The 26,730-nt window shown below is 39.4% G+C and overlaps 2 protein-coding genes across 4 annotated transcripts in view; both read right to left on the bottom strand.

Annotated features, from left to right (window-relative positions):
• Positions 1-272: 272 nt before the first annotated feature.
• On the bottom strand, positions 273-4,220 carry dpm2 (dolichyl-phosphate mannosyltransferase subunit 2, regulatory). The gene is made up of 5 exons (XM_037265912.1): positions 4,184-4,220; positions 3,984-4,102; positions 1,961-2,050; positions 618-720; positions 273-476 (listed from the first exon to the last, which is right to left on the bottom strand). The coding sequence occupies exons 1-5, from the start codon at positions 4,203-4,205 to the stop codon at positions 421-423; spliced, it is 390 nt and encodes a 129-aa protein (XP_037121807.1). The 5' UTR covers positions 4,206-4,220; the 3' UTR covers positions 273-420.
• A 768-nt stretch (positions 4,221-4,988) lies between these two features.
• Positions 4,989-26,730, bottom strand: part of fam102ab (family with sequence similarity 102 member Ab) — a 30,308-nt gene continuing 8,566 nt past the window's right edge. For 2 of the 3 annotated variants that reach the window (XM_037265876.1, XM_037265877.1), the window contains exons 3-12: positions 21,484-21,604; positions 20,832-20,861; positions 12,244-12,360; positions 12,123-12,169; positions 11,890-12,050; positions 10,828-10,926; positions 9,382-9,586; positions 7,746-7,867; positions 7,492-7,561; positions 4,989-7,398 (exon numbers count right to left, since the gene is read on the bottom strand). In XM_037265876.1, the coding sequence (XP_037121771.1) occupies positions 7,353-7,398; positions 7,492-7,561; positions 7,746-7,867; positions 9,382-9,586; positions 10,828-10,926; positions 11,890-12,050; positions 12,123-12,169; positions 12,244-12,360; positions 20,832-20,861; positions 21,484-21,604 (1,018 nt within the window). In that variant the 3' untranslated portion in view covers positions 4,989-7,352. The remainder of the gene's footprint in view (positions 7,399-7,491; positions 7,562-7,745; positions 7,868-9,381; positions 9,587-10,827; positions 10,927-11,889; positions 12,051-12,122; positions 12,170-12,243; positions 12,361-20,831; positions 20,862-21,483; positions 21,605-26,730) is intronic. The other variant, XM_037265878.1, reaches the window with a different exon arrangement.

A 26,730-nucleotide genomic window follows, 5' to 3' on the forward strand; every position in this document is an offset into this window, starting at 1 on the left:
GGAATGCCGGAGGAAACCCACGTAGGCACGGGGAGAACATGCAAACCACACAGGAAGGCCAGAGCCGGAATAAAATCCACAACCTCCGCTCTATGAGGCAGATTCAAGATTCAAGAATTTTTATTCGCCATGTTTGGGCGTACCAAACAAGGAATTTGACTTCAGTACATCACAGCCTCTGTTCAAACTTTAGGTGACTAACAACACTCAGGACGTGTGAAAAATGACAAATATTCTCAAGACGTGCTAATTAGTCCATCACCTTGCCACCCTTTTTGATGATTAGTTTTTATTTATTTACAAAAATACCTATTGGTAGGTAACTATTGAGGAGCACTGACAGATAATTGGAGGGAATGATTCTATATTTATTTACAGTTCCACACTATATATAAAATCAAGAGCAATCCCATTTTGAGGTTAATTAACTTTTTTGGGTTTTTGATTCTTCCAAAGGACTATAGCAGTGAAGGCCCCTGTGGAGGAGAAAGATACAGCATTCATTAATTTATTCTAAATTTTTAAATAAAAAAATGACACTGAAATTATTTTATCACATGAGAAAGTGAATGAGGCGTGTGGCAATATGCAGTGGGGAGATTTGGCACCAGGCTTACCAATACAAAGGAGCAGTAGTACAGCTGCGATACCAGGCAGAATGACTGAGTATTCCCGTGGTAGAAAGTACTTGTGTAGCACATGATCAGTGTCCATGAAAGGCTGGAAAATGGCAAGATACAAAACATTTAATTTGAAAACCTGAGATGAATCACAGACAACACATTTGAGTTAATTGAGACAACAAATTAGAGCTAGCAGGCAGGTAACAAGGAGAACTAGTCAGACCACGATTCTGCCACCAATTTATCTATGGAGGGAGCTTCTTTTGCTTGGAAGCTAATACCGTAATTTTCGGACTATAAGTCGCGTTTTTTTCATAGTTTGGGTGGGGGGGCGACTTATACTCAGGAGCGACTTATATATGTTTTTTTTTTACACATTTTTACTTGATCATTAACACATCACTTACAAGTATAGTTGACCACTTCACATGTTATTTTTAGTATAGTTGATCACTTCACATATCTTTATCTTGAACATATTCAAAACATGAAAAATAGAGAGAAAAAATCAAATAAAGTAATTAACACTTTAAAGCGCCATATCCTCTGGACATGTCCTCTGTCACCAGGATGACATAAAGGACGAGAAATTTGATCGATGGATTTAATGATTTGGAGTGACACAAATGGTTTGATAATATTGTTGTTTATGTGATAGTTATTTAAAATATAGTTTATATATTGTTGTATGGGCCTGTGGAATAATTTGAACTGCGGCGCGGCACACGGCATTGTTGACAAAGGACGATCGATGGATTTAATGAATTGGAGTGACACAGATGGTTTTATAAACGTGTTATTTATGTAATAGTTTTTTTTAAATAACTGAATGTTACGTCAGGCCCGTTCTCAGCTCCTCGTTTGTGTTTGTCACGTTAGCATACCGTATCGTTTAGCCTGTTGTTGCTCGTTCATGTCTGTTCTTTGTGTTGGATTTTGTTGAATAAATTGCCCCCCAAAATGCGACTTATACTCCGGAGCGACTTACATATATATGTTTTTTTTCACAGTTTTGGGCATTTTATGGCTGGTGCGATTTATACTCCGGAGCGATTTATAGTCCAAAAATTACGGTAATCTGTTTTAGAGCTTGTTTTGCTAGTGTCATGCTAGACGGGATTAAAATATTTTGAGATAAAGTTGCTCAAAATGAAACTATTTATACATTGCGTCATTTATCCCATTGCGTCCATTCAAACTCACAATTTAGATCCGTTGTCACGAGGGAAATGGAACACTAAACTATTACAGATACAAATCGTTAATCACACATTCTGAGAGTTGTTTTAGGACATACACAGCTTTCATTGAAGTAGAACTTAAGGATCCCAACGTACCAGAACAATGACCCAGATAGAATAGTAAGTAAATAGCATGAGGCTGAAGACGATAAGACTCATGCCTGCTGCTTGATCCACTCCAGTAGCCTGGGAACAAAGTAAAAAAGAAAAAAAAACTGAGTCAGTAATGGTTTAGCAGTGTATTTGTCTGACTTCAGTAAAGGCAGCTTGGTGTGAATATAGGAGTGAATGGTTGTGACTATAAATGTGCGCTGCAACAGACGGTGAGCAATTCAGGGTGTGCTTTGCATTTTGCTCAGAATCAGCAAGTATATGTGACCTTGAACAGGATCGTACCAGTTACAAGAACTTAGACCTCCAAGTAAAACCATGGGTCCATGAACAACATTATATGCAAAATATGTGATATGAATGCTGCTGGAAACCCAAATTTCCTCCCACGATTGTGTCCCACTTGTTGTTGATTCTTGACAAAAAATTAAACTTTTATATCTTTATGTTTGAAGCCTGAAATGTCGCGAAATGTTGAAAGGTTCAAGGGGGCCGAATACTTTCGCAAGGCACTGTACATGAGCTCGGGCCCAGAGAACCCGGCGGCGTTTCTGGATGTTGATAAACGGCTTTTGCTTTGCATGGTAGAGTTTTAACGCGCACTTACTGATGTAGTGACGAACTGTATTTACTGACAGTGGTTTTCTGAAGTTTTCCTGAGCCCATTTGGTTATATCCTTTACACACGTCGGTTTTTAAGGCAGGGATCGAAGGTCACGGTCATTCAGTCTTGGTTTCTGGCCGTGGCGCTTACGTGCAGTAATTTCACCAGATTCTCTGAACCTTTTGATGATGTTATGGACCGTAGATGTTGAAATCCCTAAATTCCTTGCAATTTTGCTTTGAGAAATGTGGTTCTTAAACTGTTCAACTGTTTCTCACGCAGTTGCGGACAAAGTGGTGAACCTTGCCCCATCCTTGCTTGTGAATGACTGGGCATGTTTGGGGAGGCTCCTTTTATACCCAATCATGGTACTCACCTGTTCCCAATTAGCCTGATCACATGTGGGATGTTCCAAATAGGTGTTTGATGAGCTTTTCTCAGCATTTTGTGACACCTTTCCCAACTTCTACTGGACGTGTTGCAGTCATGAAATTCTAAGTTAATTATTATTTGGCAAAAAACAATTAAGTTTATCAGTTTGAACATTAAATATGTTGTCTATGTAGCGTATTCAATTGAATAAGGGTTGAGAAGGATTTACAAATCGTTGTATTTTGCTTTTATTTACATTTTACACAATTTCCCAACTTCAACCAAATCCGGTTTGTATTTGAGTTTGGCAGTAGTGCAAAATAATGTGCAAAGATGCATGCATTAAATAATTGCAGGCTGCAGATGTACTGTATGTCTTTGAAGTCTAAAAAAATATACGTGACAATGAGGAGTTTAGTAACTATCAGTGCCACATGCGATTGAGCTTACTCAAGTCTATATTTTAGCAGAAAAATCCTCAACTCTTTAATTATGTATATATATACCGATGGCAAGAATGTAGTTTGCATTACAATATCTGCAAAATAATCAATATATTTTCAGATAGTTTCGGCCGTCAATATGAATATACTGGAGCACTTGCATCTACTGTTATTTAGGACATTTTTAAAAGAAATGTTTCATAATTAAAACACTGCAACACATTACTACGTCATGTTCGGATGTTACTAATCAAGTTATGATGACCAAATTTAATGTTTTACATTTCGACACAAAATCTACTACGAAAGAAATCAAGAAAAATAACTAAATTTCTGGCACATTTTGAGTTAGTCTCAAATATATTTTCCGGCCGATCGTTGGGTCTTAATTTAAAAATAGTGCCTAATTCAACTCATCCCATGAGATGTACCATACGTGAGCACAAGATCAAAACCAATGCACCAAGAGTCCCTGTTTCAGACTACCCGAAAACCGTTCCATTGACTACAGTAAAAACAAATTTATGATTGTGTGAGACCCAAAAAACGTTGCATCTTTATACCTTCATGTTAAATTCCATCGTCTTACCATTTTTCTGACGGGCAATATATGGGGACGCTTCCTGGTTGTCTTCTTCTTTGTAAATCCGGCTGCTGAGACGTGGTTGCTAATAGCTGCTGTCCCCTCTTGGTCAATATGCAAAACGTCTACAAACTATAGGACAGTGCTGCAGTACAATACAATATGGGAACAAGATGAGACTTCTACAAACATTATAAAACATATACCATTGTATTGTCTGTCTCGCATTCGAAACCTTAATTTTCAGTCGATCTCAAAAGTTTTTAAACGCATAAATGCGGGCTGAATTTTCAGATTTGGCTACATGCTGACCCAAATACCTGCCTTCATCCTGACCCAAACACCTGCCTTAATAGGTTTTATTTTGCTTCGTGTTTGTTCCCCACATCCTGTCCTCCACCACCCTTTTCCCGTCAATAAACCCTGGTCCAAGCTGCATTTGGTCGCCCTGTTCCAATCCGTACGCTGATCTCCCTGTGGGTTATGTACTTCGTGTACGTTATAACAGATCATCAGCAAGCCAAACTCATGTACAAAACACTTGAGCCAGGATTCAGAGCATCTTGCTCCCTTTATTTCCAGTGTAAAACACAACGAGTAAAACTGCAAAGGAAACAACAAAAACACTTAGTTTCTTCCATAGTATTGTTCTTATAAACAGTAATAAAGTTATCCAACAAAACGATTATAATATACAGCCACTGCTTCCGTGAGCATGAGAAGAAAAATTCGCCTGGATGGGGCGAGTAAGCCTCACGTCTCTCAAACTCATGAGTTGTCAAGTCGCTTTAACGAAAATATGCGCAACTTCCGGTGCATTACAAAATAAAGTTTAGCTTCCGAACGACAAATAACCACTTGTGTATGTTTCCTTACACAAAAAATACTTCCCAGCATAACGCACACACTCAACAAATAAATTTTAAGTACACCTACCTTTCTAACACCATGAAACAATTCTGAGGGCAGAACAACCTTCATATCTTGTAATTTGTATAAAATGATTGATGATAAAAGAGACTGGTCTTTAATTAAAATTCAATCAGGCACAAATAGGGTCACAACCAACAACATTACATCATTGATGTTATTTATTTCCAAATGTTATTTTACCCCAACGAAACCTTCAATGGTTGTGAAAAAGTAAATCATATTACAGGGGTATACACAGCCAAGTGCAGAGGAAAGCGAATATCAGAAGAGAGAATTAAAGACAATTCATCCAAAAAACAAGTTTTCCCTCAGATTGTAAATATTGAAATCCTTATTTGTCTTTCCATCTCTCAATTGACAGAGCGAGAGAGAGCGAGAGCGAGCAGCCTGCTGATCTGAAAATACAACAGAGATAATTCTCTAATGGAATGTATTCATATTCCAAATTTATAATGGCTACAGAAGCCCACTGTACAATAATTAATAGTTGAAGTACATAAATGCATCTGTAGTGTTTTTCTCTCATTTGTTTTTCTAACAAATCCTTAGCAGTATCTGATTAAAGTCTATTGCTGATCATATTTCCCCCATTAGAAGCAAGCCAAACACTTACAGACAGACATGGCCTGCATGCATGGGATGTACTGTATTACACACGCATACTGACATACACTAACACAGCAATACTGTCAGCAAACACAAATGTGTCCAGTGGAGGGAGGGTCCATTGTTTACACTGACAGTCTTGGCACATTGAAGGCTTTGTGGTGTCCCAGCCATGGGACGGGCGTTACTGCAGCTCCATACACAATTTGACAAGAGCAGAATTTTCACAAACAGTTCAAAAACAAAATGGATTTTCTTGTTACATAATCAATGAGTAGCATCCCCCAACATATCGCGTCACTCAGACTCAAACTGTCAAGAGATGAAAGTGCAATGTAAATTCAAGTTGAGTTTGTTGTGAAATTACTGTAGTCATAAGAAAAAAATTCAAATGTGTGCACAAATACTATGCGCAAGCCATCGAAAATAGGAGTGGTTTTATGTAAATTGCACTGAAATGGGGCACAAATTCATTGGCGTCTTATTGTTCTGATGAGCCTCGACACCTCTCATTTTCCCTAGCTCAGTGCAAGGCAACCTCAACCAAAAATAGTGGACACCTCGCTGAATGCAAGTGAGTTCTATTAGTGTTTATCATGTATATTATATTAAAGTGACTAAGGTTGAAATGATAGAGGAGCAGTTTGTCTCGTCTTTACTCTAGATGGCCTTGTCAAGCTACACTTTACATTACATTGGCTAGAAATGCATTGTCAATGTTGAGATCACAAGTCGTTTTGTATGTGAACACACATTTGAACATTATCTAAACAAAATTGTGACCTGTGAACCGTTTAGTAATTTGCTGGTTTCATTTAAAAAGAATGAAAACATAACGTTAAAAGAGCATTTAGATATAGTACAGAGATACATATGGCCCGCCATATGATCCTTTGAAAAAAAGACATTTGAATAAAAGGAAAAAAACATGTTTGCCATTTATACTGTAATGTCCATTGCCTTTAAGAGGTTCTAACAATTCTCTTAGATGTGTGCAAAATTGGAGCACGGATCACGTAACAATATAGAACCGAACAGAAGCTTTGAGGCCAGTTGTATGGACATTACTACCTACAACATACTACCTAATCTTGCCTGATTTGATATCTGCTTTTAGTTCCTTATATAGGATTCATTTGATCCGTTTTTTTAAATAGGCTCAGTGTTAAAATTATGTATCGCAAATTATTGTACATATAAATCTTAGGTGTGTATAAACTCCTAGAAGTCTGAAAAAGCATAAGTCATCATTTTGTCAGTGTTCTACTAAGTGAAAAGTTCAAGTAATTTGTTGATTTCGATGTCATTTAAAACAAATTAGTGAAGAAATTATAACTGATTTACCCTAAATTAGCTTAAATAAAATGTGTTTAACTATTGTACAGCCTTGAAAGCTTATTATATTTGATTTGAGTTAGATTTGCGTAGTGTTAAATAAATAGTCTATTCAAAAGAAAAATTTAATTATTGCTATAAATGTTTCACAATCAAGGATACTGTAACTCCTTGACATTCAACAAGGCTCATCAGGCTCTTGTACTTAATAACCTTTCTTTACGTAATTATATAAAGACAAGATTTACACTGCTTGTCCTTATTGGGGACGTGCTAACCAAGACATCACTATGCTGTTGTATATCATACGTAGCTGTTTTTTTTTTTTTTAATTCAGGTTTGGGACATGGAATCGAACCAACCTGCACTGTCGCCAAGAATGGCAGCGGCATGTACCACTACAGATTTGCACATACAGTACTTGTACACACAGTCACATACAATCTGATGCTTGAGAATCCTGATGTAGCTCATCCTGCTGCAGACGTGATGTTGCATCATTCAATGCGTCGCAATGACCACAGCTTCAAAGACACCAGGTGTTACTCTGAAGGCACACATGAAGAAACAATTGTACATTTTTTATTAAATAGTGGGGCATTTTTGGTGAGATGTGAGGGAAAAACAGACAACAGTGTACCTGTTGGAGAGTTGTGCCCCACTGAGTGTTGTGGTCCCGTCTTTGCTGACAAACAATTGCAAGTTGCTGTCTGGAAGGGAGCGTGTTATTTTTACTCATGATTGCATTTTACAGCAATGAACTTATAAGCACTGCAACCAAAACTGCAAAGATTACACATTATCTCAGGAAGTAACACAAAAACAACACTAAAGGTATTCATTCAAGGTCCTATTAGAGTAAATTTCAATCCCAGAAAGAGCAAGAGCCCAAACCTTCATTGTTGCTTTTGTCTGAAAAATTCTGACTACGAACAATCTTTTCCACAATGTCATCAGCATCAATGCGGGTATCATCAACACAGCTATGCTGCTTCTCCATCATGTCATTCTTCCTTCTGTGCAACACAACAAATAGAAGTTTTATATCTTACACTTTGAATTAGCATAAACAGCTGATGTATGAGTCATAGCTCATTATACAGTGGTAATGTCCTGAAACTTTGGATGGCTGAAAAAACACTCAGAAATTCAAATTATTATCATTTTGAATGTCACCACATATCATGCAGGGGAACTTCAGTGGACATCCTGTTTTTGTTCAGTTTTTGTTTTTTCCCTGACTCAAGATGATAGTGACAAGGAGAATTTGTGAATTGTATTTGCATTATTTATGACTGGCTTACATGTATTTACATATTTGTGATGTTTGACAAGAATTACATCGAGTGAAGATGTAGGCTGCTTCATTGGGTTCTTTGGCTAACCGAAAGCTAGCTAGCCACTGAATGCTTAGCTGCCGCATGCTTGTCAGTGGATTTTATACTGTTAATATTCAATTGCATTAATGTGATTTGCATGTGGTTTTTAAAAAGTATGTAAAATATGTTTCTTTGAATATTAAAAATTGAAAGTAAAATACCATTGTAAAGCTAGGCCTGGCTGCATTATACATTTTTTTGAAATTTAAATGCAGTTAATCACATGAAACAAGATTTTTACATAGCATCGAGCTTGTGAAAGTTGTTAGATGTGGTTTTTCATCCAGTTTCTTATCCTGTGAAAACTTTTTTGTTGTTGAAGCCTATCAGTCTACTAGTTCTTACTGATGGCCACTGATTCAAGAATTTTTAGTCAGCATCACATCTCCGCTCCTCAGTGGCGCCGATCGCCACGCGGAGTGGAGCTTATCCATGCCTTCTCCTTGCTAGCCTCGTGTGTCACATTGCGTGTTTTGTTGTCATGGTGTCCATTTACGTCTCTGTCCCGCGTCTGTCCCCTCGCCCCTCCCACCTGTGTCCGATCCGTAATCATTGTAATCACCGTCACCTGCCCCTCGTTACCCATCTTGTATTTAAGCCCTGTCCGCGTGTCACTCCCTGTCGGTTTGTTTTCCCTGTTTACTCCGTCTGCGTTTTCCCACGTCTGGTTCCCGTCCGTTTCTGCTGCCCGTACGTTGCCATGTTCTTCTGCCTGTTTGTTCCCATCATCATGTCCTTCACCACCCTTTTCCCTTCAATAAACCTTGGTCCAAGCTGCATTAGATCGCCCTGCTCCATTCCGCACGTGACAGTCAGACAGAAAGCCTTGAAGAAAGACTGACATATTTTCTGATAAGCCACAGATGTCTCTTGCAATACTGAAATTGAATGACGGGTCAATGTGACTGTGGCTTGATAAAACTATATTATGGAACTGAGAACTTTTACAAGCATCAAGCTCATATAACGTCAATGTTAAACACACTGAAAATGTATACTTTACCCAGACTCAAAATATTCTTGAGGAATGTCAAAAATGTGAATTTACACATTCTTGGGGAGTCTAACCCTTGGTCCCAGTGGGAGAGAAATGTGGTTGATATTCTACAGGATCTGGGTTTGTTTGCAAAAAGCAGAGCATGTGTTATCACCTGGATGATCTATTAGACATGATGGCAGCTACGGAGGGTAGTGGAGGCCTTTCTGGTTTGGTGGGAGTTCCTTGCTGATGCAGTTGTGTTGGGGTGGAGGGATATGGCAGTCCAAACCCACATGAAGCATTGCTGCTGTTAGAGGTGTTTCGATGGTGACTGAGATCAGTCAGGCTGGAGGAGCGAGAGTGACCTGTGCTGTAACCTAGAGTAGGAGACAAGCTTTGACCTTTAACAACCACTTAACTGATTATTTCTGATAAAAAGTTAGGTTTAACTAAGCAATGTAAAATAAACAGTAATACAGATTTGTAACATTTTCTGGGGCGTGCTGGAACCTATCCCAGCAGTCATCGGGCAGTAGGCGGGAGACACCCTGAACTGGTTGCCAGCCGATCGCAGCCATCCGCATTCACACTCACACCTATGGCCAATTTGGAGTGCTCAATCGGCCTACTATGCATGTTTTGGGGAAATGGGAGGAAACCGGACTTCCAGGGGAAAACCCACTCAGACACGGGGAGAACAAAAAACCCACACGGGCACGGGGAGAACATGCAAACTCCACACATGGAGGGTCGGAGGTGGAATTGAACCTGCACCCTCTGAACTGTGAGGCGGACATGCTTACCAGTGCCCCATCGTGCCGCCCTTTTATTGTAACATTAATATTACAAACAGGTTTCAAGGGTAGATGAGATCATAAGACTTTTCTATTATATTTCAGGTACCTCAGTGGAAATATGTATAATGGTACCTCAGAGTTTAACAACAATCTGCTCTGTGATGTTCATTGAACATTCAACACACAATTTCTCATTGAAATCAATTTGTATTAACAGTATATTCTTCTGTAATGATTCCAGAGTCCAAACTATGTCCATCATAAAACAATTAACAGCGCAGTTCATTTTAATACAAGAACAGTGGTAGTGTTTGATTTACCTTAATTTACATATTAAATTTTGTTTACCATGTTTAATTTGTTCCATGATTGAACTTCTAATTTTAATTGTTTGCCATTTTCACCATAAAATGTGTTGACTTATCATTTTGATCATATTGATCATTTATCTGTTCCACCACATTCATAAATATTTTTTTGTTTATTTTTACTGAAGAAAAAAAATAATAAAACCAATAATGTAAAATGTTATATTGCAACTATTGAGTTGGTGGTACTTAGAGTAGACGGCGTCCCTTTGAACCAGTCATTACCTTCAAAAGTCAACAGCAGACTTGGAAGGCTACAGAACTCATCCCCTTAACACTTCGTAAGTTCACATGCTCAAGACCATTTATGAACTCATTACCCAGTGCAGAGAAGGCCACAAGAAACGTTGCCATAAATAACCGGGTAAAATAATGCTTAACAGAGCATCACAAACCTTTACAAAAGAAAGTAAAATTCCTGACATTGGTTCAAGAGTAAGGAAGTTGTCTGACCTGATATCTTGCTGTGCTGGCTGGCAAAGCTGGAGTTGCGGAAATGACCAGTGTGAAAGACCTCATCTGGGTTGGAGACATTGCCCTCATCAGGCTGTCCTGCAGCCCAAACATAAAGTGGGGTTAGGGGAGGGTAGTCAGACAAAGTCTTGCGAAAATATATTAAGATTAACATCCCTCCATACTCATACTAGTGCTAGACATATCAGGTTTACAGTGAATACAAAGAAATAGAAAAACCCTGAAGATCTGAGTTTCTTTGCACAACAAATGTGGCATTAAAACTAGCATATAACATGTATTCCGGACTATAAGTCGCAGTTTTTTTTCATAGTTCGGCCGGGGGTGCGACCTATACTCAGGAGCGATTTATGTGTGGAATTATTAACACATTATATCATTTCACATGTTATTTTCACACTAAACTGCATGAGGGCGCTCTAGGCCTGTGGAACAATTGGAACTGCAATTGACTGTGAGTCTGACGTAAGCCACGTAGAAGAGGAAGCGCCGAGTCTTCTGCTTCTGGGGTTAGCGGAGTTGTTTATAAGTGACACAGAGGATGAAGATTTCGTTGGATTTAATGATTTGGAGTGATATGGATGGTTTGATAAAGTTATTTGAATAACTCTTAATATGTTACGTCTCTGTTCCTCGTTTATGTGTTTATGTAACGTTAGCATACCTTACCGTTCAGCTTGTTGTTGTCTATTCATGTCTATTCTTGGTGTTGGATTTTGTCAAATAAATTTCTGCCAAAAAGGCGACTTATACTCCAGTGCGACTTATATCAATATTTTTCTTCTTTATTATGCATTTTATGGCTGGTGCGACTTTTACTCTGGAGCGACTTATACTCCGGAAAGTACGGTAGTTGGATTTAGACAAATGTGTGTGACTGAATCAAGAAATTTTACATTATGAGTATATGTCAGCAAATTCTGTGAGACCAAGTCCTGGCAGAGGTTGATTAAGACAACAATCATCCAATGGAAAAGCTCATGAAATTCTACATTATGCTAAAAGTAGAACTGAGTGTTTATGTGTGTACAAAGCAGTTACCTAAGCTCCGAATTGATGTCTGTCTAGGTTTAAAAGCACAAGGTCCCTCCAAAATTGTGCTGAGTGGTTGTATTTTGACATCAGTGCTATCACCCTTACAGTCCAGCTGCAGGGTGGGATCCTCATCTCTGTCCGAGACAGATTTTGCTGTGCTGGGAGGCCTGTTAATAAAAAACGCATTATTTTTTAAGGAACCGGAGGGGAATTGCTCTGTGACAAAAATAAAGACGTACATTTTAAAGCATGGATCTCCAGACAGGAGCGCCATCCCAATCATTACCTAATAAAAAGATGGAAAATACTTGAATGATTCAGTGAATTTGTTGAGCTGACTAGAATAAGTGTCTACCTTACCTTGAGTATTGAGTTGTCCTGGCGGGTATTTTTTGTGTCATAGCCCTCCAGGATGCAACAGCGAACTGTGGAACCAGAGCCCGCAAATTCTGCAATGTTCAGATCAGCAAAACCAAGCTGGACATAGTAACACAAGCAAATTAGAGGAAAGGAAACAACTGAACATTTATGGTGGAATCATGAGCACATACCACAAAATTTAGGCCTTATGAATGGAATCTTGTTGAATCTTATTTTGTTCTTATTTCATATAGAAGGTTAGGGTTAGTTCTATGTTTGTTCCTTTTTGGAGTGTAATTCTGTCCATGTACGTATATAATGTCTTCACATAACTGTGTTCAAATGAGTCTCATTCATTATATTTTGAGGTAAAACCCAATCTTACACGTTTTAAGTCTACACCAAAAATAAAAAACAGTCATCCTATCCTAAAGATTTGGAAAGAATATATTGTGATTTATGTGAATTGCCAATTATTTTGTCTTTTCTATTCTATTGTGGTCTGTTCCAACAGTTACATGCTTTTGTAGATCAGAGTATTTGCTGAGGTTACTCAATAAACTTGCATGAGATTGTTAGTTCTAATTAGTAGGGAATCATCATTGAGGTAAAATCCATCCATCCATCCACTTTCTGAACCGCTTAGTCCCCACGGGGGTCGCGGGAGTGCTGGAGCCTATCCCAGCCGTCAACGGGCAGTAGGCGGGGGACACCCTGAACCGGTTGCCAGCCGATCGCAGGGTACACAGAGACAAACAACCATTTGCACTCGCACTCACACCTAGGGACAATTTGGAGTCTTCAATCGGCCTACCAAGCATGTTTTTTGGGATGTGGGAGGAAACCGGAGTGCCCGGAGAAAACCCACGCGGGCCTGGGGAGAACATGCAAACTCCACACAGGGAGGGCCGGAGGTGGAATCGAACCCGCACCCTCCTAACTGTGAGGCGGACGTGCTACCCAGTGCGCCACCGAGCCGCCTGAGGTAAAATCATTATATTAAATTCTTGAGCATTGTGTAACTCACCATACAATTGACTGTCTCAACAGTATACTGCTAGACTGGACTGGCTCAGGTTCAGTTGTTAGCACACAGTCAAAACATCACACTTATTACCTCTTAGCTGTGTCATAATGCCTTAACCCTACCTTTTACCACTGGGAACATTGTAAGAGTATGTTTTATGAAGGCACCATAAAACATTTCAATATGTTAGCTAAGACTTATGTGCTACTGTTTTATATTACTGTATTTTCTGGACTATAAGTCACAGTTTTTTTCATAGTTTGGGGTGCGACTTATACTCAGGAGCGACTTATGTGTGAAATTATTAACACATTACATCATTTCACATTTTATTTTCACACTAAACCGCGTGAGGGCTCTCGAGGCCTGTGGAATAATTGGAACTTCAACTGACGATGAGTCTGACGTAAGCGACGTAGAAGAGAAAGCGCTGCATCTTCTACTTCCGGGGTTAGCATAGTTGTTTATAAGTGACACTGAGGATAAAGATTTTGTTGGATTTAATGATTTGGAGTGATGCGGACAGTTCGCTAAACTTCTTAGCAAGTTATTTATACTATAGTTTTTTTAATAACTCAATATGTTACTTCAGGCACGTTCTCAGTTCCTTATGTGTTTATGCAACGTTAGCATACCGTACCGTTTAGCCTGTTGATGCCTATTCTATTTTTATTTTAAATTGCCTTTCAAGGCAACCTAACCATGTCCACGGAGGAGGTCGAGGACATAAAAAGGTCACTTGACTTCCTTTCGGAAGACGTTTCTGCAGTAAGGATGCAGCAGAAAAACATCTTGGCACTGGTGGAAGAGGTAAAGACGCTCCGTATGCTCAATGCTGAGAAGGACAAGCGGCTTGCCTACCTTGAAAGTCGGGTAGCGGACATCGAGCAATATACAAGAATAAATGACATTGTCATCACGGGAATAGCAATCAAACCTATATCTTATGCAAGGGCAGTGACGGCAAGTAACGATGGCTGTGAGCAACATGCAAGCTCAGCCGAGCAACAGGTCGCTGAGTTTCTGCAAACTAAAGGAATAACGATGGACTCCAATCAGGTTGAAGCATGTCATCCACTGCCCAGAAGAAACAGTAACGACAAGCCTGCAGTCATTCTGAAATTTGTCAACAGGAAGCACAAAGTTGCACTTCTAAAGCAGGGTAAGTTGCTCAAAGGTACAGACATCTACATAAATGAACATTTGACAAAGACCAATGCGGATATTGCAAAGAAAGCACGTCACTTGAGAAGAATGAAAAAAATACAGAGTACATGGACCAGAAATTGCAAGATATACATCAAGCTTAATGGATCACCAGAAGAGGCCAAGATACTGATGGTGAGGAGTATTGAGGAACTGGAAAAGCTCGAATAAGTATCCTCAATAGAAAATCAACTGGAGTGGACTTGGAACTGAATGGAGGTAACAACACAAAACACAAACATAATGCTCAGGGACACTACTCAACCTACATCAAGCAACAATGGACATGTAACACAGTGGATACAAGAACATGAACAACTCCAACTAACGTTTGATTACAGTGCAAGCAGCACTCTGGACATAGATCCGGACATCGACCCAGACAATAATTTCTTCTCCACCACAAGCAACACATATTATTACAGCAATGATCAGTACAATACGGACATCTTAACAAAAGATAAGCTATCTATTATCCATTTCAATAGCCGGAGTCTATATAAAATTTTTAGTAGCATTCGGGATTACTTAAACACGTTCAAACAACCATTTAATATAATAACTATTTCTGAGACCTGGATTACGACTGAGAAGGGAATGCACTTTGAGATGGAAGGCTATGAATTCATACATAACAACAGACAGAGTAAAGGTGGGGGTGGTGTTGCAATCTATGTTGATTTGAATATGAAATTCAAGATTGTAGAGGCTATGACACAGGTGGTGGACAATCTTCTTGAATGTCTCACGATACAGATTTGTGTTGAAAAGAAAAAAGACATTATTATGAGCTGTGTCTATAGAGCTCCTGGTTCTAGCATTGAGACATTCACAGAATGGATAGAAAGTGTGATTATACAAAAAGGCAACAAAAATATTTTTATTTGCGGGGATTATAAAACATTGATCTATTAAATCCAAATAAGCAACAAAATATTGATGATTTTTTAAATTTAATGCATAGCCTGAGTCTCTTTCCTACAATCACTAGACCCACGAGAGTAACATCACAGAGTGCTACTCTGATAGATAACATATTCACCAATATAATAGAAAACAGGACAACAAGCGGGTTATTATACTGATATTACTGACCACCTTCCAGTGTTTACAGTATATGACAATAATTTCAAATCTGAAATTGGGGTGTATAAACAACAAAGAAGAATTAGGACAGATGAGACAATTAAAACATGAATTAATGGAACAGAACTGGCATGCACTATATAAAGAAAAAGATGTAAATAACGCATACCATAAATTGATGACTATATTCACTTCATTATATAATAAGCATTGTCCAATCAAGGAATATAATAAAAAAACTAAATATAAGAACAGTCCATGGTTGACGAAAGGCTTAAGAAATGCCTGTAAAAAGAAAAATTTACTCTATAGGAACTTCATAAAACAGAGAACAGAAGGCGCTGAAGATAAATAGAAGAGATATAAGAATAAATTAACTAATATTATAAGATTAAGTAAGAAAGAATATTATAAGAATAAATTAGAGGATAACAAAAATAATATTAAGGGGATATGGACTCTCCTAAACCACATTATTAGAGAAGGTACCGAACAACACAAATTACCTAAATATTTTGTTATAAATGATACTGAAAATTATAATATGGAAGAAGTGGCAAACAGTTTTAATCAGTTCTTTGTAAATGTTGGGCCTCAAATAGCAAAAAACATACCGATTCCAGCGCCAGATGTAGGCAACAGAGATAAATTAATAGAAAGGAATCCTCACTCAATGTTTTTGAAGGCAGTTGATGAAAATTAAATCATTAACATTGTAAAACAATGCAAAAATAAAACATCTACCGACTGCAATGGGATTGATATGACATTAGTTAAGCAAATCATTGAGGGGATTTCAAAGCCACTTGTGTGCATCTGTAACTTGTCATTTTTAACTGGTTCATTCCCAAAGAAGATGAAAATTGCTAAGGTCATTCCTCTTTATAAAACTGGGAGCAAACACAACTTTACAAACTACAGACCTATCTCAATATTGCCACAACTCTCAAAAATATTAGAAAAGCTTTTTAACAGTAGAATGGATGGATTTTTGGAAAAACATAAATTATTTGCAGAGAACCAATATGGTTTTAGAGCAGGGGTGTCCAAACTTTTTGCAAGGAGGGCCAGATTTGATAAAGTGAAGGGGCCCGGGGGCCAATAGTTTTTTCGGACATTTTTTAACTACAAAAATGTCATGCAAATACACACTGTTATAAAACAAATTTCATTGTCACAATTGTCTTTATTTTTCAAATGACAAAATAACCAAATATGAGTCACTCAGGCAGATGTGAACAACTCTAAAAACACAAATTCTGCCTTTCATTCATATCTGAAGAGTCAGATAACATTGAACAAACTGTATGAAATACCTTAAATTTACATGAGTTTAAAATTACTTTTGCCTCATGAACATTTTAAACGGGAGTTATAAGTAATGCAAAGTTGTCTGTTATTATTAAAACTTAAAACTAGTGAATTTTGCTCTTGTCATTTACATTATCTTTCAGAAAATAATAGTTTGTGTCAGGTCTACAGGTCCATAACATCAACAGTCTTAACATGGCCACTTCGTAGCTTGCTTTAGTAATATTTATTTTTGACTCACAGTCCCGTGTGAAGAATCGCTGTTGTGATGCCAGTTCAGCTTGGAGCTGCTTCACTTTATCAGCGCGGTCACTCCCTGTTAGCTGGTCGTTTGTGTTCGCATGTTTAGTCTGATAGTGTCTCTTTAAGTTGAAATCCTTAAACAAGGCAACCGTCTCTTTACAAACTAACCTTTAGGACAATGTAGTATTGCTCCAAATGTTCGTTCAATTTCCTTTAAAGGTCCGTTTGCGCGTGTTAGCACGATCGCGAATTAGCATATTTCCGCTAACTCGTTAGCCTGCCCAGTACTTCTTCTTTGCTGCGGGCCAATAAAAACTGGCCCGCGGGCCGCAGTTGGCCCGCGGGCCGCAGTTGGCCTTGGCCCGCGGGCCGTAGTTTGGACACCCCTGTTTTAGAGTAAACAGATCAACAGCACAGACATTAATGGAATCAATCGAGGAAATCACAGAGGCAATAGACAACAAACGACATGCAGTAGGAGTTTTCATTGACCTCAAAAAAGCTTTTGACACAATTAATCATAATTAATATACTATTCAATAAATTAGAAAAATAAACGACAAGTATTAGACTGGATAAAGGATTATCTGCGAGAACGGCAACAGTATGTAAAGTTGGGTAATCACTGCTCTGGATATTTGGACATAGCTTGTAGTGTTCCACAAGGGTCAGTTTTAGGCCCTAAATTATTTATTTTGTATATAAATGACATGTGCAAAGTCTCTAAAGAACTAAAACTCGTCAATTTTGCAGATGACACAAATATCTTTTGTTCAGGTGATAACATCCAACAAGTGGAATCAGTGTTGAATGAGGAAATGAAAAAAATAAAAATGTGGTTCGACTGGAACAAATTATCATTAAATGTAAGTAAGACCAAGTTTATGGTATTTGGCAAAGCGAACAAAGATACGAATAGAAATAGATGGGACTGAAATTGAAAGGGTGCAGGAAAACAAATTTCTTGGGGTTATAATAGATGATCAAAAACGTAAAGTCTAAAATTTCAAGAAGCATGGCAGTCATATACAAGGCAAAAGAATTACTGGATTATCATTCACTTCATACACTTTATTGTTCTCTTGTCTTGCCCTATTTGCATTACTGTGCTGAGGTTTGGGGGAATACTTATAAAACTTCACTACAGCCACTTATCATTCTGCAGAAAAGCGCAATAAGGACTATTCATAAAGTCAACTACTTGGAACACACAAATCCACTTTTCATACAATCCAAACTATTGAAATTCACTTACATAGTATCTTATCAAACAGCAATCATCATGTATAGGGCAAAAGCAAAACAACTACCAGAAAATATCCAAAACTTATTTAGGAATCGGGAGGGAGGTTATAAATTAAGGGGGAATCACAACTTCACAATCTTAAAGTCAAAAAAGTCAAAGTCTGCTTTTTTGTCAATTTCTTCACATGCCAAGACACACAAAGAAATCGAAATTACATTCCCACTATCCCACGGTGACAAGACATAGTACACAATATACATACAAGTAAACAACACAAAAAAAAAAACAAGAAGGCACAAACAATGAATAAATAAGAGTGATGAATAAATAAACAAATAACAATAAATAAGAGGAGCAAAAATGGAGCAAGTGTGCATACAGCAGACAGTCAGAATATAGCGCAAAAGTACAGGACGCTACGCAGAAGGGGGAGAGAGTTCAGGATCCTAACAGCCTGGAGTATGAAGCTGTTGGTGAGTCTGGTGGTGCGGGAGCGCAGGCTCCTGTACCTCTTCCCAGAGGGCAGAAGATCAAACAAAGAGTGAGCGGGGTGACTCACATCACTCACAATCGTGGTCGCCTTGCGGGTGAGATGGGAGGTGTAAATGTCCTTCAGGGAGGGGAGTGAAGCACCAATAATCTTACCAGCCGTGTTCCCTATGCGCTGCAGGGCCTTCATGTTGTATTCAGTGCAGCTACCACCCCAAACAGCGATACAACTGGAGAGGACGCTCTCAATGGTGCCACGGTAGAATGTAGTCATGACGGCCGGAGGAGCACTTGCTCGCCTGAGTTTCCGCAGGAAGTACAGGCGGCGCTGAGCTTTCTTCGCCAGTGATGCGGTGTTGGTGGACCAGGAGAGATCCTCACTGATGTGCACCCCCAGGAACCTGGTGCTGCTCACTCTCTCCACCACAGCACCGTCGATGGTCAGCGGTAGGTGTTGGGTGTGACCCTTCCGGAAGTCAACAACAATCTCCTTGGTCTTGTTGACGTTCAGCAGGAGGTTGTTGTCCCTGCACCACGTGGTCAGAAGGTCAACCTCCAACCTGTATTGAGTCTCGTCGCCCTTGGTGATGAGACCCACCAGAGTCGTGTCGACAGCAAATTTCACTATGCGGTTGTTGCTGTAGGTTGCAGTGCAGTCATGCGTCAGCAGGGTGAAGAGCAGCGGACTGAGCACGCAGCCTTGGGGGGCCCCCGTGCTCAGCGTGATGCTGGCGGAGATTTTGTCGCCAACACGTACCACCTGAGGCCTCTGACAGAGGAAGTCCAGTAGCCAGTTGCAGAGGTAGGTACTGAGGCCCAGCTTGTCGAGTTTGCAGATGAGTCGTTGTGGCACAATGGTGTTGAAGGCAGAACTGAAGTCCACAAACAGCAATCTCACATACGAGTCCCTTCTCTCCAGGTGGGTGAGGGCTGAGTGGAGGGCAGAGCAGATGGCATCCTCAGAGGACCGTTGGGCTCGGTACGCAAACTGGAAGGATCTATTGTGGGGGGGAGAATGGATCTGATGTGCTCCATGACAAGCCGCTCAAAGCACTTCATGATGATGGGCGTCAGTGCCACGGGGCGGTAGTCATTGAAGCAGGACGGAGCACTTTTCTTCGGCACAGGTACGATGGTGGCAGCCTTGAAACACGAAGGGACGATGGCCTGCTGCAGGGAAATATTAAAGATGTCCGTGAAGACACCCGTCAGCTCCCCAGCGCAGTCCTTCAGCGCTCGACCTGGGATGTTGTCAGGGCCCGCCGCCTTACGGGTGTTGTTAAACATAAGAACAACCTTAAAAAGTTTCTGTATAACTATAACTGGGGTCAAACTAAGGAACAATCTAAGTGAGGAACTCAAGCAAAGTCCAAATATCCACCAGTTTAAAAGAATGTACAAAAATATGTTGTTTAGCGGGTACAAAGGCTAATAGTGCCAAAGGGCTACACACAAGTAAAAATGAAACAGAAAAATAAGTGCGAAAGTGTGTCTACTTGTGTTCTGTTGTAGAATTACAGTATATGTTGAATCATTGGTTTAATGGATAAAGTGAGAAAGGGGTAGAAATATCTAAAAAGCTATGCTTCCTCCTACTCCTTTTCGAGCATTCTTTATTAATTTATTTACTTATGTATTATTATTATTATTAATTAATTTAGTTATTTATTTCTGTTTGTTGGTTTATTTTTTGTTTGTTTGTTGTATGGACTTATATGTGGCACTTTAGAGTGATATTTGTTTTTTTTTTTTGTTTTTTTTTGGTTGTTTGAAATATCAATCAATCAATCAATCAATCAATCAATCAATCAATCAATCAATCTGACATGTCTGTTAGAAGGTGTTGGATTTTATCAGATAAATTTCCCCCAAAAATGTGACTTATACCGGTGCGACTTATGTCTTTTTCTTCTTTATTATACACGACTTATAACTTATAGTCCGGAAAATACAGTTTTGTAGATCAGGAGTCTACTTTACCTTTGAAAAGGCCTTTCCTCCTTTAAGCTCCTGCAAAGATAAATATAAAATGATCAAAATATAACAAGGGTCCATTAAATATACACAATGGCCAACCACGTTATTTTGAGACTTGTTGTCAATGTGATTTAACTTAATCTTATGGATGTCATAATTTCTCAGTGAATTTTAATTGTGACAGCAATGATATTGAAGATGATGTGGTAATACTGTGCTATTTGACAAATCCTTTGTGTACACCAGGCCTTAAAAACCAGCAAGTTACACAGACGGTATGTATCTGGCAGACATCAAGTAAAGTCCAAACATTAACTAAACATACGTAATCCAACTAAAAGACAAAACCATAACATATTTTTTCCTGAGAAGAAAAGTAATATGCCGATTTGAAAGTTGTGTTTTTTCAGCCATGGTGTCGATTAGAAGGACATAAATTATCCTTGAAATGAAAAAGCCTTGAAAAGTTAAATGCCAGATTAAAACAGGGACCATGAGAGAAGTGCCACTGGACAGTGAAAAAGAAATTAAACCTCAAAACCTTCACTGTTACCTAAAGTTTCACCCTATAATTGTGAATCACTCACTCTTCACTTAATATCTGGATATATAGTTTAGATTTTAAAAGATGTAAGATGATGAAAATGTAATTTACCTTGCGTACAGAAACCCTACAGATGCAGGGTTCCAATATGCCTGTGACTGGATTAGCGCTCATTTTACACACAAAGGAGAATTTCTTCCCCCATCGGACACAATTCTCTTGCACCTCCTCCCTGTGGACAGACACACACATGAAATGCGTGACAAAGCACAACACGAATGAACGAAATGACACAGGTCTAAAATTCTTTTCGAATGGGCACTGCAGATGTGAATTGCAAAATGTAACATTTACTATATTCTGTGCATCAGGGATGTGCGGTCAGAGGAGGCAAGCCTCCCCTGCCATCATGAAAAGGGGAAAAAGCAAATTCAATTGTTTTTAATATAAAGTCATTTTCCTTTTAATTTGAATAGTTTTGTATCATTTTGAACCAAAATCGCTGAATTTTTATAGTTATGTTAAAACCGAAGACGAGTCGCTCGGAGGAGCCAACTTCCTGCCTTGCCTCCGCTGAGGATTGCGTAATCACACGGCTGCCTATTCTGACAGGCTATGCAGTTAGACTGAACTGCTGTCTGTCTCTTTGTCGCTGTTTAAGTGTTCAAACACTGTGGCTATATTAACTAATTTCCGTAGTTAAGCTGATGTATATAATATCTAGTGGTTTTTGTCATCTGTCTGAAACGTCGTGTTTCTTTAGATGAACTAAACGGCTTTGAAAAGAGACCTTACGGAGGCAATGAAAAAACGTCAGTGCCTCCCCAGTCATGAACCTCACCGCATGTCACTGCTGTGCATATAATGAGATAATTAAAGACCTTTTATTGGATTTGATTCCACCGATTAGTATTACCCACTCTCGTAGTCACAGCACTGCAGTGCAAATGGAAATGAATGGCAAAATAACAAGCAGAACTTATTTTAGGAATTTGGGAGTTAGCAGAGCAAAATGTGGCCTCATGGGAATGTAGCCCTCCCTCCTCAGCCTGCAAACAGATTTTTCAAACTAAACTAATAAATGAGAGCCAGAGGAAGAATCCACCCTAATGCCCAAATTGAAGCAATGTTACTAGAAAAAAAGAGGTCATTGGTTAGCAAATGTCACAAAACACACACACTGCTGGAATGGCCTGTTGGCTTTTCCCAGCATAGTGGTGAACTCTGGTGTTCTCTCTCCCTGTCAAGATCATGTAGGAGGACATATGAACAAATGTCCACATGAGAAACTTCCAGATCTCGACATGAGCTGCACCTTGCAGTAATTACACAAAACAATGCGGACTCTTGAAAGACAGAAACATATCACAGAGGTTTTATGAAGTGTCAAAATGTATGGTTAATCAAACTTATTTATGCTTAATCAAACTGAAAACAATGATTGGTGCATTAATTGTTTTAATATTTTCATGGTTTATCGTATTGGCTCGAATATAAGAGGGTGTTTTTTGCATTGAAATAAGACTGAAAAAGTGGGGGTCGTCTTACATTTGGGGTCTAGACATTATACCCATTCACAACGCTAGATAGCGCCAGATATCTTTAAAGCGAATGCTAAACTTAACTCCCCAGGCCAAAGCGAACCCCTGTCACAAAGAATAAAAATAGCAGCAGCACGAAGAAGAAAAATAAAAAATAGCGGTAAGAATAAAAAGAGAAGAAAATAAGAGAAAAGATAACAGAAAATGGAGAAACTGTTAGAAAGGTTCCTATGTTGATGTTAAAATGTTGGACCGTTACGTCACCGCGCCTTAAATCTCGCGTGAGTTACCTCAGCTTATCGCGGTTGTTCAAGCTTGTGCGCAGCGGGAAGTTAAAACTTGCTGGTATCGACTGAGTGTATTGCTGTGATCGTGTGCGTCTTTGACACAAAGTGAGTACCATTATTTTCGGACTATAAGCCGCACCGGACTATAAACCGCACCGGACTATAAGGCGCACCAGCTAAAATTTGGGGATATTATTATTTTTTTTTCTTGTACAAGCTGCACCGGACTATAAGCCGCACGTGCGCATGAGTTATTTACAAAGAAAGACAGTACACAGAAAGCCTTTTTAAAGTTTTAATAACATACTTTAACATGTCTTTCTAAACGCTGCCTGTGACGCAGCAGTAGTACCACAGCAACATGGAAGTGTGCACGCGAGTTATTTACAAAGAAAGACGGTACACAGAAAGCTTTTTTAAAGCTTTAATAACATACATAATAACATTACTTTCCAGACACTGCCTGTGACGCGGCAGTAATACCGCAGCAACATGGAGGTAACACAGCACTAATAAGGCTGGATTAAAAAAAACATACCGGTAAAAGTCATTGAGAAGCGGCAGCAACACAGTAGCACAGCACTAACAGAGCTGGTTAAAAAAACATACCAGTAAAAGTAAAAAAAGAGCCGTCTTCATCTTCCTCCTGTGCACTGAAACTATCGAAGTCTTCCTCCTCAGTGTCCGATTGGAATAGCGTAAGATCTCCTTCACCACACACTTTCTCAGTCTCCCTTTCGTCGTTGCTTTTATGCATTTCTTCTTGCATTTTCCATGATGGTCTGTTCATGCTAATTTTATTCATGCACGAAGCGCTAAGTTACATTAAACTAGCGAGCTACACGTATAGCTCCAGAGTAGACGTGACTGGGAAATAAAGAAAGAAAAGGGTGACGCAACACAATGTCATCAAAAATGGGCAAAATCGACTGCCTTTGACTTAAAAGCGGTATAATATGCATTTCTTTTGTCCCCCATAATGACGGTTTGTGTATAAAAGCTTCCTTTCAGTAATGTCCGTCTTGATTTCGTTCTGTCTCTTCTTTGTGTGAATTATACGGCACTATTTGCCTGGCGGATGGACATGCGATCAACACACCACTTTTCTCCCCAGTGACCGTGTCACATATCCCTCCGCCCAGCAAAGCGGTGCCGCACAAAAGCGGTCCACAGCCTTTTTACGAGTGTATAAAAGTGATCAAGTCATCACAAAAATCACATAAAAAAAATCCTATATAAGCCACAGGGTTCAAAATTTGAGAAAAAAGTTGCGGCTTATAGTCCCAAATTTACGGTATATACATTTCAGTGACGTGCGGTGAGGTTCATGACTGGGGCCTGTCAGAATAGGCAGCCGTGTGATTACGCGGAGGCAAGGCAGGAAGTTGCCTCCTCCGAGCGACTCGTCTTCGGTTTTAACATAATTATAAAAATTCAGCGAATTTGGTTCAAAGTGATACAAAACTACTAAAATTGAAAGGAAAATGACTTTATAATAAAAACAATTGAATTTGGTTTTTCCCCTTTTCATGATGGCAGGTGAGGCGTGGCCTCCCTTGCCTCCTCTGACCGCACGTCCCTGATACATTTCATTGTTACTACTGTCTACTAGAGATGCACCGATCCGACTTTTTCAGTTTCGATACCGATGCCGTGGCTTTGCGTATCGGTCGATACCCGATACCGATCCGATATTATGGTTGACTTAACAAGCTACATACCTCTACATGTGGAACAGAAAAGACTAAAGGCAATGGCATCAGGCATGACTAGACAGTTCTTTGCTCTAAATGCTCATTTAAGCAGCAATGAGAAGTGCTCCCTGAAAACAAGCTCTGCTTAGTCGAACACAAAAAAAAAACATTCAAAATTATTTCTAAATACTGAAAGTGCAGAGTGGAATTAAAAATAAAATATAGCATCGGGACAAGAGAATAAACAAGTGACTTGGTCAAATACAATAATCAAGCAATGTAAACATGTCTCTACATAGTTGTGAAGCTCATGGCATCTACATCTCTTAATTCTTGTGACAAGTGTTCGCACACTTTCTCATACATTTCTGACAGTGCGGTCTCAGAAAAATACTTGCGCGATGGCAAATTGTACCGTGGCTCCAGGTGCTCAAGTAAACGTCGGAAGCCCTCGTTTTCAACAACACTCATCGGTTGTCCATCCAAAACCATGAATTCCAGCACTTTCTCAGTAATTCTCATAGCTTTTGCGCTATTGCCTGGGAATTTCTCCCGTCTTTGCAGTGCATCTGCTGTGTTTCTGGAGATGCTTAATTAAATTGGTAGTACTATAACTGGCAGTACTACCACCACCCCTGGCAACATTAGCTTTGCAGATATCACAAACTGCCGTCGAGCTAGTTGGCGTGTTCAGTTTAAAGTACCTCCACACAGCTGACTCTTTCGTTCGCTCCATGTTTGCGTTTGTTTAGAAAACTCTCGTGGCATGCGGCACACGTGCTGCTGACGTATGACGTAGCCCGCGTCCCAATAGATTAAGGAAAGGATCGGCTCATAGATCGGCTGCATTTTCCAATACCCGATCCATCTATTTTGTTGATATCGGGGCCGATATCCGATCCAGATATCGGATCGGTGCATCTCTACTGTCTACTGTTGTGCCGTTTGTCTGATCGCGGTTTGTTTCGTGTGTGCGCCTTTTGATTGATAGCTTCGGCGCGCTCCTTTAAGTTTTCCTCGCATCGTACGAGTAGCCGTTACGCAGCGCCACGGCAACTAACGGTCGCCAGCAAATGTATTTTGTTGTCTAGATGACTCATGTTTGGTGTGTTGCTGAGAGTATTTCATTTATGGTTATTTAGTATAGTGGAACCGTTACGTCCAGTCAGTTATGTAATGTGTGCCGTCGTGTTGTGTGACGTGAGAGGTTGAGCGTTGACTTACCTGCTGTATTTGTCTGTTGAAGAACCCCCCCCACACACACCCCACACACCCTTCATACAATAATCACACAGAAGAGAATCACATTTACACACCCAAAGACTCACCATGTACATTACACACACCTGCTCTCACATCCTTACGACCAAACGTGTGCCTATACCCTTTTGCCAGTTTGCCTGTATGTCCCTATGAGCCACAGTGCCTGTTACATTTTTGCCAATAATTCAGTAAAGCAATCAAAACTGAACCACGTCTTTCCTCCTGTGTTCTGACCGAAACCCAGGGTCGAAAAGAGCATAACCTTCCGAGCAAACCCCCTATACCAGGGGTGTCAAACAACATTTTTTCGCGGGCCGCATTGTAGTCATAGATTCTTTCGGAGGGCCATTATGACTGTCAACCCAAATAAATGTATTAGCACCTCATATTATATACAGTAAAAGCTACAAAACAAACTGACAAATAACTCGTTCTCAAATCAGATGAGTAAAAACTGGTCAAATATTTAAAAAAATATATATTATTAAAAGTGAAGACAATTTGCAATTCTAGTAATGACACATGAATTTGATGCACAATTTGTCTTCGCGGGCCACATAAAATGATGTGGCC

This window comes from Syngnathus acus, chromosome 12 (assembly GCF_901709675.1).
Source record: "Syngnathus acus chromosome 12, fSynAcu1.2, whole genome shotgun sequence".
Lineage (NCBI taxonomy): Eukaryota > Metazoa > Chordata > Actinopteri > Syngnathiformes > Syngnathidae > Syngnathus > Syngnathus acus.

What these genes read in the sequence shown, in the direction of transcription:
- dpm2 (XM_037265912.1), bottom strand. Translation starts at nt 4,205, where the DNA reads ATGCGAGACAGACAATACAATG. An exon ending in GCGAGACAGACAATACAATG is followed by an intron (nt 4,103 to 4,183) that starts GTATATGTTTTA and finishes TATAGTTTGTAG; the next exon opens with ACGTTTTGCATATTGACCAA. An exon ending in TATTGCCCGTCAGAAAAATG is followed by an intron (nt 2,051 to 3,983) that starts GTAAGACGATGG and finishes CTTTGTTCCCAG; the next exon opens with GCTACTGGAGTGGATCAAGC.